Source organism: Cryptotermes secundus, unplaced genomic scaffold (assembly GCF_002891405.2).
Source record: "Cryptotermes secundus unplaced genomic scaffold, Csec_1.0 scaffold543, whole genome shotgun sequence".
NCBI lineage: Eukaryota > Metazoa > Arthropoda > Insecta > Blattodea > Kalotermitidae > Cryptotermes > Cryptotermes secundus.
The window spans coordinates 694,726-710,245 of NW_019729900.1; the positions used below are offsets into that span (position 1 = coordinate 694,726).

At 43.1% G+C, this 15,520-nt stretch overlaps 1 protein-coding gene across 1 annotated transcript in view; it reads left to right on the plus strand.

Moving 5' to 3' along the window:
* The window catches only part of LOC111865758 (UPF0489 protein C5orf22 homolog), an 814,265-nt gene that overhangs the window by 426,733 nt on the left and 372,012 nt on the right, over positions 1-15,520 (plus strand). The window contains exon 4 of the mRNA XM_033751951.1: positions 12,483-12,598. Coding sequence (XP_033607842.1) covers positions 12,483-12,598 — 116 coding nt within the window. The remainder of the gene's footprint in view (positions 1-12,482; positions 12,599-15,520) is intronic.

Here is a 15,520-nt window from a genome sequence, read left to right on the forward strand (position 1 = left end):
TTCAAGTTCACTTCACACCGGACAGACAATGCCATCTAGTGGATTTTGGGGGAACTCAGTGGACAGCAGACTGACAATAGGGCAAATATACAGGAACCAATCCTTGCATATGAGATTTAGAACTGCACAAAATACAATTAGAACTGCACATTTTGTGTAGAACTGCACGTTACAAAAACGCTGATCTAAAAAAGTAGAGCTGGTAGAGAAAAACTGATTTTATATTTAGATTCAGCGCCTTAAATATAACTAAAATTAGTTCTAAAATCCTAGACACCAAAAAAATTTTTTTTTTGTAGGCCTGTGTTATAGATGAAGATCTTTCCCCTAGCCAACAGATACCGGAATCTGTATCCCCAGGGGTAAAAAGGCCAGAACATCCAGCTGTGCCGCACAGGTACAACTTTACGTTTACATATACTGTGTCTGTACGTAAGAACCACACAATAAAAGTATGTATTTTGAATGGAGGTAAAACTCCATACATTCTTCGATACTAGATTCCGGTGGGTGGTAACCTCGCGCTTTGACCACATTACCCTCCAGGTACACGATTGCTACAAGGATAGTTTGACCATAGATCTCGTCTGGACGAGTTGGAAAGCAGACATATATTACTCTTGTCGGAAATCGAAGCCCCGCCCTCAATTCTGTATCAGGTAAATCTGTTTATATCGGTTTTGTTTATTCAGGAAATGCCGAAAAGGAGAGCTTTTGGATCTGGAACCAAAATTTTCCGAGATTCCGTGCCTGTGTCTGGTTACTTTTGATTGTTCGTAAAACTACCCGGCGCACGCACTTGGGGTCCTCACGGAGCGTGTCACTAAGTAAGTTGACGCCCTATAGTGTTTATGTAGGTACGGTAAAGTTGTCCCTGTGCATAAGTAATTAAACATTACGCTATGAAGGCGTATGGGGGAGTGGATGTATAGATCCACATTTCTTGACCTCGGCACTAGTTGGAGGTGAGTGGTCTGCTTCTCGCCCCAGCCGCTTTAACCCCAGTGAAAGAGCCCGCGTCCCCAGAGTCGGTATGGACGACGTGGAGAAGAGAAAATTCTTGACTCTGCTGGGACTCGAACTCCGACACCTCGGTCATCCAGCCTCGTAACCAGGCGCTATACCGACTACGCTATCCCAGCTGTGTTTGAAAGTTGTAGCAAGAAGTACATGACGCCATGTCGCCGTAATGCCATCGACGTTGCCCCGACGAACCCAGCTCACTAGCCGAGATACTTCAATGTTCGCAGCGCCATAAATTGCAAACCGTGTGTATTCTCACTTGAGGTGAGTTGCGTGAGGAGAAGAGTTCGTTGCTCTTTTTCAGTTACCATTGAGAAAACACGTAGTTCGGCTGAAAGAAACAAGTAATGAGCATGTAATTCTGGAACTTCTTAAGCAGAATGAAAGATGGAGGTGATGACAGTAATGAAAAAAACTATCATCACTCGTCCGTCGTCATCATCATGACCATCATAACGACAGATTAGGTTATTTAACCGGTTCCTACCCCAATTAAATTTCAACTTTAATATTATTAAATCTTGACTTGCGAAAAAAATGATAAACGTTATTATTTTAATTAACTTCATGGAGCTGAGCCCCTCTTGATCAGCCACTTAAATTTTATGGAACCCGAAGGTTCATCTCCGTGCTCACAAAACCCTGCCACTGCTCCCTATCCTGTACCACATGAATCCAGCTCATACCATCCCATCCTATAATTTTAAGATCCATTTTAATATTATTCTCCCACCTAATTCTAGGTCAAAGATTTTTTTTAATGCTATTGGGGTGGGACTAAGTCCCTTGTACTGTGGCCATTTCTGGCCTATTGTACCAGGCCCCAGACGATAGGCGAGGGTGATTGTGGAGCAATTGGTGGAATGAAGATTGGCAGGGGAAACCGAAGTACTCGGAGAAAACCTGCCCCAGCGCCACTTTGTCGACCACAAATACCAATCGACCTAGGTCAAACATACTAAAAAGTAAAATTCAGCAGGACTAACACGACTTTCCTGTTGTGCTCTCAAGCGGTACGAATTACCAATAAAATCGAGTGTCGCATTCGTATTTTTCGAGTTCACAGTCCTTCTAATTGTCGCCGTATCGACGGTGCCATAGACCAGACCAGACCAGAACAGGAAGCCGAAGATGTGTACAGGAAGAAGGAGCGTGTCTCCACGCCGAAAGCAGTTACGCATGTGGCCCAACCGTTATGATGCGGCAGCAAGACCACTCCTTGCCTGGCTGCGAGCAGTTCCGTAACGGACACCTGCAGGAGGCAAGCAAGTTCATTGATTTCAAGTTCACAATGTTTGTCCGGAAGTGGCAGTGGCCTCCTCTCTCTGTACACTGTGCAGGACAGTGGGTGCTGGGCCGAGAGACTTCACGAAGCAACGTTTTGCGGATTTGTTCGAAGAAAAAGTGAAATATATAATAACATCCGGACATGTATCGATTGAATTAATTGGTTCTCAGGTACAGACCGCCTCCGTGGTCTAGTGGTCAGAGTTCCTGGCTACAGATTAAGAGGTCCCGGGTTCGATTCCCGGAGCCACCAGATTTTCTGAGAAGTAGTGGGTTTGAAAAAGGGTGCACTGAGCCTCGTGAGGATAATTGAGGAGCTAGCGGCTCCGGTCTAGAAAACGGAAAATTAACGGCCACGCGACACCCTCTACCCGCTAAAGTTGGCACTAACTTCGCCGACAACCGGCGGTCGCTCGGTCGGTATAGTTCGCTTGCGGACTCAAGCCAAGGTGTTTGTGTTTTCTTTTTTTGTCCTCAGGTGTAAGCCGTCCTATTATATATATCTTCAGAACACACCTTCTCTGGTCCACTTTAATATTATCTTTCGGTTTACGCTTAGGACCCAGTATTGTTTCTTCTCGTGAGGTTTTACGGTCAAACTCATGTTGGGTATTCATGGGTTGGGAACTTTGCAGGTGGGATATCTTGCTTCTGCTCTGAAGAAGGAGACAATATGTTACTCTGAAACGTCAGTGACCACTTACCATAGTGGCCCGCGATATTGTGTTTGCCGTCCTGATATATAATTTACACGGGAAACACAGCATCTGTGTGTTTAGAACAATCGTGTAACAAATGTTTTGAACGTGAAACCGAGTCTGGATGTCTGTGCTGGTTACGCACACCACGTGACTGGGACCTTTCTCGACTGAGGTGTGAGAATTCATTGTAGCAGATAATACGTACATTTTGTGAACATGGTACGGACATTAAAAATATCAAAGAAATTATTTTATTTAAGTTGACAAGAAAATAATTTAAATGTTGGTGAGTGTGCAGTGTGTTTCTAGGCGGTGCGCATGCTCCAAAAGATCGGAAGCCTACAAAACTACACGGTGTAATTCCCTGAAGACAAAAAAAATTACGTGAATCGTTACAACCCTGAAATCCTTAATGTTCCAATGAAATATTCATAAGCATTTTCTGGTTTTTCATTAGTGCGCTGTGCCCCGCAAAACATGCGGGGTGTCAGCGCGTCTTTTGAGGAAGTCAGGTTCATAACCCGATCACCGTTTGCCGCTAGTGGTAAGTTTAGAAGTGGTATATTCAGAATTGGCCGATCACAGTGACCTCGCGGTCTGAGGCATGAACCGTCCTCGCACGCTCGAACACTGGGATCGTGGGTTCGAATCCCAGTCGACGCATGGATATCTACATTCGTTTTTTCTCAGTTTGTGTTGTTCTGTGTGCAATTAGCGGCCTTGCGACAGGCTGACCCCCGTCCAAGGAGTCCTGCCGACTGAGTATAGGTTGAAGAAACTGAAAAAGTGGCCAAGGTCCAACAGAAGGTCTGTAGAGCCATAGACAGACAGACATTCAGTATCGGTACACTAAGCAATAATATCCTCATCTTAAAAAAAAGGTAATGTTTTCCCAGTGCTTCACTAATTTAAGCACTACGTCATGAAGGCGTTTGGGGGAGTGGGTGTATAGAACCATGTTTTCTTGACCGCGGCACTAGTTGGAGGTGAGTGGTCAGCTTCACGCCACGGCCGCTTCATCCGCTGGGAAATAGCCCCCGGTGTCCAATGGAAATGACGCTGGGTGGGGCCCAGAGCCGGTCTGGACGACGCGGAGAACAGAGAATTCTTCGGGACTCGAACTCAAATCCTTCTGAAGCAGAAACCTGGTTTGTTTAAAATGTCTCTATAGCCGGTCTGCAACAGACCTCAATAAACGGCAGTCGTTTGACACGGGTAAGAATATTTGGGGCAGGAATCGTGAAATAAAATGACTTATAGGATTCCAGGTTGTAACACCCGTGGGATATATCGCTGTGTAGTGCATTGCCTCCTCCTTTCACTCTGGTTTCTTACTTGGCTTGTTCTTAGATCCTGAACATGGAAGTGGCATGTTTGTCCGAAACGTTGGTTGAGTCTCAGCGGACTACACGGCATTATATAGCTTGTTTGAATGTTTATTTATATTTCTTGTGCTGCTCTCGCCGATGCGATAGAACGAACACCCCCCTCCCCCAAAGGGACAGTAACCACTCAGAAGAAAAGTTACGTGCGGACTTCTCTAATAATAGATGACTAATAAGGTAAAGGTAAGACCGCGCCATAGCTCAGGCGGTTAGTCGCTGGCTTCCCACCGCGGCGGCCCGGGTTCAATCCCGGGGCTAGTCAAGTGGGATTTGTGGTGGACAAAGTGGCGCTGGGGCGGGGTTTCCCCAAGTACTTCCGTTTCCCCTGCCAATCTTCATTCCACCAAATTCTCCATCATTATAATCACCCGGGGCAGGCTACAATAGGCCAATCAGTGGCCGACGTGCCGAGTGGACCCAACTGGACTCCACCCTCACTAAGCGAGTTAAAAAAAAAAGATAATGGTATAATAGGAGAGCGCTGTTTCCTGGTATTTGACGCTGTGTAGTCCGATAAAAGTTCCCCTAGGTTTCAGAGGATTCTATAGCCTCCTTCTTCAGGATCGATGATATGCTAAACGAGCATCGACCAAGTAGCATGCATTAAATTGATGGCTTATTCTTCCGAAACGTCAGTTGTCCTTTACCGGACAACTCGGCGTCACAACCTAGTAACCTTTGTGAGTACCTCAAATCCAGCAGAGGTAAATTTTTCCTGCTTTCTTACCGCCCTTCCTGCTACTTTTCGCTCCTTCTTCTTCTTCTTCTTCTTCTTCACACGCTAGGTCGCCTCTTGTAGGTTCTTCTTTCTTGTTGCTCAATATCTCAGGGTTAATTTTAAAAGAAGGGGGTTTTGTTGATTTGGTAGAGCTGAGTACCTCTTATCTCAGAGCCTTGAACGGGCCACAACTCAGAAAAGGAATAAATTAAACACAACAAATCACAAGCACTTCTCAAGTTTGGACGAATTACATTGAACACTTGTTTAACCACCTTTGATACAGTTTCAATGTCAGTAACCTTTATGTATAACTGCTTTGGAGCCCGATGTATAACTTTTTGCGGCTGATTCTAACGACTCCAGGTTTCAGAATTTACATCTGTTTCTATCACCTCCCGGTTTCCGAATTTACGTCTGATTCCTTCTACTCCCGGTTTCAGAATTTACGTCTGTTTCTTTCACCTCCCGTTTGCAGAATGATGCTAAAACATGACGCTTCCTCAAACATTCAATTCCTCCTTTCTCCAGCGTCACTGCGCTGTCACCCCTTAAATTTTAGTGATTGGCTAATTTTGAAAAATAGGAGTATCTTAATTAGATATTCCTCCACTCCGCTTAAAGCTTACAAGCGTTTAAGGATTTTTGACTCCAACGTATTTCTGTCAGAAAGTGACAAATGCTTACGCGTCGCTTGGGCCCTAAAAACTTCACTCTTTTTAAGTTATGGCATGTACAAACTGCCAAGTATTGAATTTACAAAAGATTTCTTTACCCTATTCTTTAACGCAGCTTTCCACTAATAAACCTTTGAAGGGTGTCTTCCTGTCTCTTGTTGTAAGCTTGAGAAATCGCTTTCTCTTACATACAAGAATTGACCATGTTTCACTACCCTTGTTCACTGCATTTCATTTTGAACAATTAAGCTTAAAAATTTATAAAGTTGATTACATAAATAAGTTGCGTAGCAGTGGAACGGTTACAGCTTACCTGAGTAACGCGCCATGTAGGAGTGTGGGTGGAGTGGAGGTACTGGGTACTGAAGCTGTGTGTATTCCTAACCACAACGTTATTTGTTGGCGAGTGGTCTGCTTATGTTGCGGCCGCACTGCCCAATGGCCCCTGCCGGTAATCAAGCCCTGATTTCTCTGTCGCCCTGTCCATATTCCAGTCACTATACCAACTGAGCTGCCAAGGCCCAAAACAAGAAACTCGTGGAGAAACCAAGATTAAGAAATAGATGAAAAGGGGAAAGCAGAGAAGTATATGTAGGGTCAGTACTGCTCATGTACGTTGGCAAGATATTTTGGCTGGTTTGCAGACACACGGGTTGATCTGTTTGTGTACATATATATATGTAAATAATTTGCTGTAGTGGTGTTCTTCGGGATTTCCTTGCGTTCATTATCCAAATTATTCTCGTGTGTAACTCCGCCGAGTTCCATTCCTTGCCACAGGGAGGCGATGATCCCGGTAGTGCTGCCGCGTTGCGGACGATCTTGTGAACTACGTAGCCAAGCTACAGTATGTTTCTAAATGTGTTCCCTTATGCCGTTTATCGTCAATATTCACTTACATATACATCCGAGTAACATAACTAAAACTCTGCACTAATTAGTTGCGCTTTGCGGTGGAGACGTGATGTGTTCCCCGTGAGGTACGAATTGAATTCTTATAAACTATTTAGAAGAAATTCAGTGTCTAGTCTTACATGCAACTTTCATTCTTGTTCTTGAAATGCACGACGAATGCTACCTTTCGAGATATGACGTTCTATAGTTTGGTAGGAGATTACCAGCGTTTCGGAGGAATATATTGCCTCCATCTCCAGTTCGAAGGGTAAGTAGAGTCAGAAGCGGAAGGCAAGCAAAGTTAATTGTTTGCAAAAAAAAAAAAAAGAACAGCAAATGAGGCAAGTGTAAGAACTTAGAAACCGTAGAAGCAAGGGTAAACATGACTTGTTGCTGGTACATGCTTTGCTTAAACTTTAACCCTGAAGCTAGTGGTAGAATAGTCTTACGAAACGTCGGCAAACTTCGAAAGGACTGCACGGTGTCTGATCCTCGCTGTGAGATGCTCAGTTCCAACACCTCATAGATTCTTGACACAAAATTATAGGTTTGAGACTCTGAGGCATATTTCTTTTTGTTATTAATTTAATGACGCTGAGCCAACTGCATTATTTGTATATCGTCTGCATGAAAATATGGGAGGACTATATCTATGGGTAAAGATGCTGGAAGAATCGGTAAGGACTATTGTTAAATACTGTAGAAGGGAAGTCTCAGGTCTGAGACAGTAAAATATGGTCGTGAGTCCCAAGGAACGCAGACCCGAGAAAGAGTTCGCTGGCAAGGGCCAGCAGCATGTACAAAAAACAGACTCGTCTTCTCGTCAGAGAGGGCGCTCAACAAAAACAAGACCGTAACTGTCAAACAGTAATAAATATCTGGTCATGAGTCCCAGATGGGACTCGACGACAAAACTTACTGACTGACCGTCGGTCGCAATGTGACTTGACTTTGACTTTGAGAGCTTAGTCAGTTCTGTACGGGAATTTTGAAGGGAAGCCAGAGGCAGAGGAATAACCATTGTTTTGGCCGTCACCAGGGAACATCTAGTAACATACTATGTGCTCTAAACGACTGTGTTATACATAGTTATTTGTAGTTACGAACTGTAAGTGTTCAGTGCATCTATTCACCATTCCAAACCCCGTGACAATATCAATCAAAATGTAAGCAATAAATTTTTGTTTTGGCTGTAGTTTTGTGTATGATTTTAAGGAGAAATTTGCCTTCAGCTGCAGGGAAAGCAAACAAGGCACGCTCGACGATAGCGAGTATTTCAAAGTGACACTTGAGTGGATTTAGATGGCATTACTTGAGGTTGTGTTGCTGTATAGGTGGATGTACAGACGTGTTAAAATTGAATAGACTCAATTTATATCTTCAGCCAGTTGGAAGCACTGATAAGAACAAAACAATGAAAAGTGGTAATTGATCCTAAAGAGTTCTGACAATGATATACTGGTAAGAGTTAGTGTTTTTTTTTGGACTTTGCCCATCGTTCGGTATTCTAGAAAAACTATTTTTTTTTAATATCGGACAATGGACGAAGTCCAAAAACACAGAATTCTGAGTATCAAAAGTAAAATCTTATGGGCTGTGACGCCGTATAATGTTGTAGAATTTCACCTGCTTTCGCAGGAACATACTCCTTCCATCTTCAAGGACTCGCTCGAGGAAAATCTGGCTCGGATTCTGGTATGGAGAGGAGACCAAAGAGTACCAGCTGAGGCAAGGAGAATATTTAGTATTCTATGACCCTGAAGATGGAGACAGAACGATCCTCCGAAACTCAGGTGAACAACTAGATGTGCATAGTTGCCGTTGTGACTGCAAATAACGAATCGAACTTGTGTGACGGTGGGTCAGGATCCGAAACAAGATGATGACGTCAGAACTATCGAACTAATGTGTGTGTGTATGCTTGCGTGCGTGCGTGCGGTAATGCTGGGAGATTTGTGCAGCTGTATTCGCTTCGCCGTGTGAATTTTGAGGTAAGGTAAGGGTGAAGTTGTCTTCATGTTTAAATTAATTAAGCAGTATGCAATGAAGACGTATGGAGGAGTGGTGGTATAACTCCACCATTCATGACCTCGGATAGGGTGGAGTTGAATGGTAAATTCACGCCCATGCCGCTGTATGGAAATGAGACAAATAACTGTGAACGTTTTCATAACTCTTTCCCAAACGAAATTAGAATTTAGTGTGTGAGAATACACGTTTATCTTATCGCAGGATCCATATTTATTTCTGTGTCCACACCTCAGTTTGGGAATCGCACTGTCCGACATTACGGGGTGGGTTGACAAGCGGCAACGCTGCACATCTAGAACAGTGTTTCTCAACCGTGGGACCGCGGCCCAGTACCGGGCCCTCGTCTTATAAAAAACAGAATTTACCGGGCCTCAGTATGAAAAAGTTTAAGAACCACTGCTCTAGAACCACATTCGAGAATTTCTGGGTTCCAATCTTGGGGGAGACATCGACTGTTCTAACTGCTGTTCAGCTTGTTTTCTTTAGTGTGACTCTAGGCAAATTCCAGGATACTGTCTCGGTTAAGTCATGATCGCGTCCTTCCAGATCCTTTCGCCAGGCGTCCTAGCACTCGACGCTATGTCGTCTAGACGCTAATAACGTCGTAAACTAACTAAAAGGAAGGTCATGTCACTTCTGTAGTCCGGAAGAAGCACTTGCTGAAACAAGTAGTTTGGATGTGTGTTGTGTGTGGGCTTAAACTCTTAGGGACAAAGTTCGGATTGAGTTGAAACGACTTGGCATCGAATTTTGTCTTAAGCTAAAGATTGTTTGCTCTGTATTTATTGCTGCTGGTGTTTAACGCTCCTAGAAATATAAAGAAGGAACAGAAATATGACTAACAATTTCTGTGGCAAGGCTCTCCAGCTTCAGCAGTGCAATATTTGATGTCTTCATTCATGTAGTTTTAACATCTCATTGCTGGAATAGGTCCAGTTGGGAGGAGATAAACATATAATTTTAGAAACAAAACGAGCGTTAGAATGGTTTCCATTTTGTATATTGTTCTTGTATTTTTCTGCCAATTTTTTATCTGTTTCTTTATTTTTCTTAAGGGTTGAAACGGGGTTGAGAGGGTGTCTTGTCTACACTTCGTTGCGTCCTGTATGCACGTTTTAAAGAGAATTTCGTTCGTCAGTTTGGCTATGAAGGATGCACGGCGCTTGAAGCCTACAGCCTGTTCTTCATTACAAGTTGACTGTTTGCCCGTTTGTCTCCGCGCTGTTTCTTCCAATTGAAAAACAAAGTGGGAAATATGTTTGTGTAAATGTTCGCGTCGCCTCTTTTTTCCTCCCTTTTTTCTTCATTCATCTCTGTTTTATTTTTGTTTTCAAGAATGCATTCGGAAAATCAGAACAAGAAGGAGACGGACCAATGAACCGAAGCTTTGCCTCAAATTTATTGTAAAAATAGTAAAACGAGAAGGAGTTTTGGAAAATGTGCCAGTGTTGAGTCTACTCTAGCAGATTGCATTTCTTTTGTGAAAGCGACACCCCCACCCCCACCCCCACTTCAGTGCGGCCCAGGGGTCTATGATTCATACATATCTTATCAGCAGTATCAGATTTCTTGAATAATATAATTTTATTGGAAGCGACATTAAAACTGACATCGTGCTGAAGTAAAAGTTATGACTGAAACAACTCATGAAAGTTTCGGAAGTGCATAAACTTAAATGCTGTGCTCCTGACTTCAGTTTTCTGTAATTTTGCTGTGAGGCAATGTCATTACCTGAGGACTCGAGTGTACTAAGTTCGTAAACAGCAGTTTTTTTGGGGGGAGAAATGGATTTGACTGTTTTGTCACTTGCTGCAGTGGCGACAGACGGGGTTGGATTGATAACTGAACTTGTTGGACACTTTAACACACAACTCGCGACTGCACTTTACTAATCACTGTTAGACACAGACCAGTGTTCTCACTTTGTTACAGTCTCCACCAGCCGTTGCTTGATAGTGGCTTTCAAACGCGGACCTTCTCCTTCCTCTGGGTTCCCGAACTGTCCCCGGCCTCAGCTACATGAAAGTCTCAACTGTCTGTCTGTCTGTCTGCACTCTCTCGTCTGACTGATTCTGCAGTCAGAGTCAGAGTTACTTTACGACTGGCGGTTTACCGCCAATCCTGGCGTCAAGGCCCTTGAGACTCACGACCAGAGTTTCTTTTTCAACTGAGCTCTTGTGGTAATAGTCCTGATGTAACATCCTCTCTGACGATAAGTTGGGTTTGTCTCTTATGAATATGCTTGGCCTTCCGTCAAGTATACGTATTGCACATACAGCAAGTTACTGGAAATTCTTCCTTTTGCACTGTGTACAACCCCTCTGTCAGTCCTGACTTTACAGAGCAGGTCATGCCTACCTTACGTATCTTACGCTACAACGGAAGCTTAGTCAGTTGAACGGTCGTAAGCTTGACCATCGCAAAGTTTAAGCCTCTTATATTTTCTATGTCTGGTTTCACCGTGTCCTATACTGCGAACATGTTCATTCTCATGATTTTGTATGACTTCTGCTTGTCGTCTGCACAATTTTGTTATATAATCGTATATATATGGAAAGTTGAAAGCTGTGTGCATGTCGCGGACTGGTGTGCGCCTTGGAATATTGCCAATGATTAGGAGAACCTTGCTTTGTAGGCGATACAATTTTAAGAGGTAGGTGTCTGCCACTGATTCACAGGCACATGGACCATACAGAAAACACCGCTTCCAACAGTTTATTGTTGCATTGGTATGTTTCATAGCGATTGCTCTGGTATTGTTGCGTGCTTGCGAAGTTGTTGCCTAACAACGAGCTCTTTGCAGAGCCGTTCTCTAGCAAAGGCTGTCTCTGCTGGCTTCACAGTTTCTTCTTTGAGCAAATATGCCACAATATTATGGGCTGCGGCTTAAATATGACTTGGAACAAAGACATTTCGTAATCTCACATCTGAAATTGAGGTAAACATAAAGAATTATGAGGAGGGATGGAAGGCAGTGCGCAGACTCAGAAAAGTGCATTATCTCATCTTCGCCAGGAACTTATACTACTATATTTGTCTTGTAGGCGAGAGATATCTTTGTTTATTTATTGATGCTTTCATTGCAGAATTATGGATTGGGAAGGAGGTAGAAGGCCCGAACCAGGTGTATATTAAGATAACCCTAGTATTTTAGACCATCAAATCTATTCCATTTCCTGTGGCATAAGGATTTTTTTATTGTTTATAAAAAGGTATGAATGAAAATCATGAATTAGATACAGGTTTTTTCGTACATCAAGGAGGATGAGGTGGGCAGGTCATGAAGCACGAATGGGGGAGACGAGGAATGCGTATAGGGTACTGGTGGGAAAGCCAGAAAGAAAGAGACCAGAGGGAAGACCAAGGCGTAGGTGGATGGACAATATTAGAATGGATCTTAGAGAGATTGAATAGGATGGTATGGATTGGATAGAGCTGGCTCAGGATAGGGACCAGTGGAGAGCTCTTGTGAACACGGTGATGAACCTTCGGGTTCCATAAAATGCTGGGAAATTCTTGAGTACCTGCAGAATTGGCGGCTCCTCCAGAAGGGCTCAGCTCCATGAGTAAGTAAGTAAGATAAAAAGGGATGATAAAACTAGCTTCAATGACTGTCGATTGCGAAGACCATGCGAGTATATGTCAGCTTCATTCAAAAATTTATTCAGCGTTTTTCACTGACTGTTTTTAACTTCCTAGTGTAGATAGGAACGCGTGCAGTGTGCAATTTAATTCTAAATGCATATTCACTCCATTTTTTTTCCAGTGCGTTCTCAAAGCTGTGCAAGAGAGACAGGCACAGTTGTCGGAACTTGGAGCCATTTTCGAACATCTTCAGCTGCATCGTGGGTTGCAGAACTACCAGGGCACCTCATCACCACGGTGAGTGCATTTAATAATGTGAAATTTAAGACCAAGATGTATTTATACCTTTACTATGGCGAATATTGTGTCTTGTTTCAAACTTTTGTGCTTCTTGTAACTGACAACGCGGCAACAGTATCACCTAGCAACACGTCCAACCAACTGACAACCCAGCGACAGTATCACCTAGCAACACGTCCAACCAACTTGCAGTACGTCTTGCATTCCTGCGACGAAACAAGACGTTCGATAACCTCTAATACCTGACTCGAACCAGTCGATATAACGCAATGCAGGGCGCGTAGAATTTTAGAATTATAAAGTAATGCATTAGTTGAAGACTGAGAACTTAGTTTGCAAGTTTGGCTAATTTATATGATTCATTCTGAGAAACACTTCGGAAAATATATTATTCAATGTCCATTTTCCAAAATAAGCTAAGACGTAAGATTGCATAAAAACTGGCGAGGACTGATTAGAAGTTTCGAATTTCAGGATCCTCCGCATTTAGGTTAAGTGTCGACACTGGCAATGAAGTGTTAATGGCTGTATTTCTCTCGATTACTTCCACACCCTAAACAGGCTACTCTATGAATGCTTTGTGCTTTCCTTTGGATTAATATTTCTTTCACACCCGTTTGCTATATATAGCAACGCATATTTCGTAAAATTTCGGAGCATGTCAACATTTGTCTTCAGAATTAATATCGTTTGCAATTTCTTAGCTAGGCGCAGACATCTGTAGTCAGTACTTTTTTGTTTCCTCTTTCCAGGCTCGCAGCCTCTATCTCCGTTCAACACAAAGCGAACTCGGGTTTTATGAACTCAATTTGCAACGACTTACTGCTCCAATGTTGTACCTATTGCCCAATCGCGTAAAGGATTTCGCTGTAAAGCCCAGCTCCTTGCACACACACATGAACACGCCCGGAGAAGCACGCAATACCACACAATTCAGAATATAGCGTTCAGTGTTCTGAGCTGAGGGAAATCGCTGCTAGATCTACTGCGCACCCAGGCCACATTCGTATCCAAATAAAATGGTTATTTTCTTTCCTGATTTTGTAGATTTCGTTATGACGCATGCAGCGTGTTGTCCGACGCAAGAAACCAGAGGATGATCTCAGAAATAGAGAATTATGGAAGAGATTGGAACACAACATAAATAAAATAAACAGTAAAATAAAGGAACAGAGACCTTCTTTAATAAAATATAAAGACAAAATTGAAAAATCTTTCTTTGTGGAAATCAGATTAACAATTCAGCGAGAGATTGTATTGTTAGACCCCCTCTGTGGTCTAGTGATCAGATTTCCTTGCTACAGATCCAGAGATCCGAGTTCGATTCCATGCGCTACCACATTTTCTGAAAAGTAGTCTGTTTGGAACGGGGTCCACTCAGCCTCGTGAGGATACTTGAGGAGCTCTTTGAAGGAAATAGCAGCTCCGGTCTAGAAACCCGAGATTAATGGCCATGGGATCCATTGCACTGACCACGCGACACCCTCTATCAGCTAAAATTGGCACTAACTTCGCCTACAAACGGCGGTCGCTCGGTCGGTATAGTTCGCTTGCGGACTAAAGCCATGGAGTTTTTTGTTGTTTTGCTTTTTGATTGTACTGTATTAGTACTATATTGTATTAGTAAAAGCTGATACAAGTAAACACCAAATATCTGGTGAAGAAACGCACTTTCAAATTCCTTTATGCGCTATATCTATCTGTGGACAATCGTTAAATTGTATAAGAGAGATTGCATTGATTTGAGTGACTGGTGCAGGCCCGATTAGGGTTCTGTCAGAAGAAAACTAAAGCCTGTTACTCTCCCTCTTTTGTATACAGGGTGTTTCACGACTTTAGGGCATAACTGCAGGAGGTGATTTCCTAGGTCTTTGTGATCAAAGAAGTTCATATAAACATGTGTCCGATTTTGGACTGTTACGGAGTTATGACCGTTTTAAACTCAGAATAGAAGGTAACGATTACTTACAATAAACGGAACAAAATAATAAACCAGCATAATACATGATACATTTAAAGTATGAATGTAGAGTTAACTTCCTGAAATTACCTTTAATTTGAATTGATTGGTGCTTAAAGCTGACTTTCGAAAATGCCACCGTCGGCCGCAACACAGGCTGCCGCTCGGTTGTGAACTTCGCCGGACATACCAACCCACCACGCCTTAGGTACATCTCAAGTGTCGACATAACGAGAACGCTCCCTCTGTAGCCGGCTAAAAATAGCGACCTGCCAGATGACAGACGCGGTTCACACGAGGGCGTGTACGGGAATGAAAAAACGGTCATATCTCCGTAACCGTCCAAAATCGGACACATGTTTATATGAACTTTTGATCACAAAGACCTAGGAAATCACCTCCTGCAGTTATGCCCTAAAGTCGTGAAACACTCTGTATACTTGCACACGCGCGCGCAAGGGCGTTCTGGCAAAATAAAATAGCGGTTTGGCAATTTTTAAATTAAAATTGATCATTTAAGGATTAATATATGAGACAGCAATAAAATATCTTAAAATTAATTTTAAAATTAAGGTCACATGACGCTATATTCGTCAGATTCGGGCATACCTGGCCCTCCACTGTGGGCGGCAGCAAAAAGAAGGGGGGGGGGATAACATTCAGTACCGTAACTTCATTCTACTTCAAATCTTGACGTTATCATGAACTCAGTTTCCAAATGCTTGTGTTCAATAAGAAGGTCATGTCTGAGCGGTTTAGTGTAATGCAATCGGTTCGCTGTCTGCAACACTTCACGACGCCAACTTCATTAGTCGTCATTATGTGTTACGTGGAGCGCGTGAAGTGGTGGCGGCGGGGGGCGGGGTTTGCGCGAATGTTTGATTTATTACGACGATGCACAAAACGGACATACAAACAGGCTTTATCGGCCCCTCGCTCCTTCTACTCAGAGGAACAGC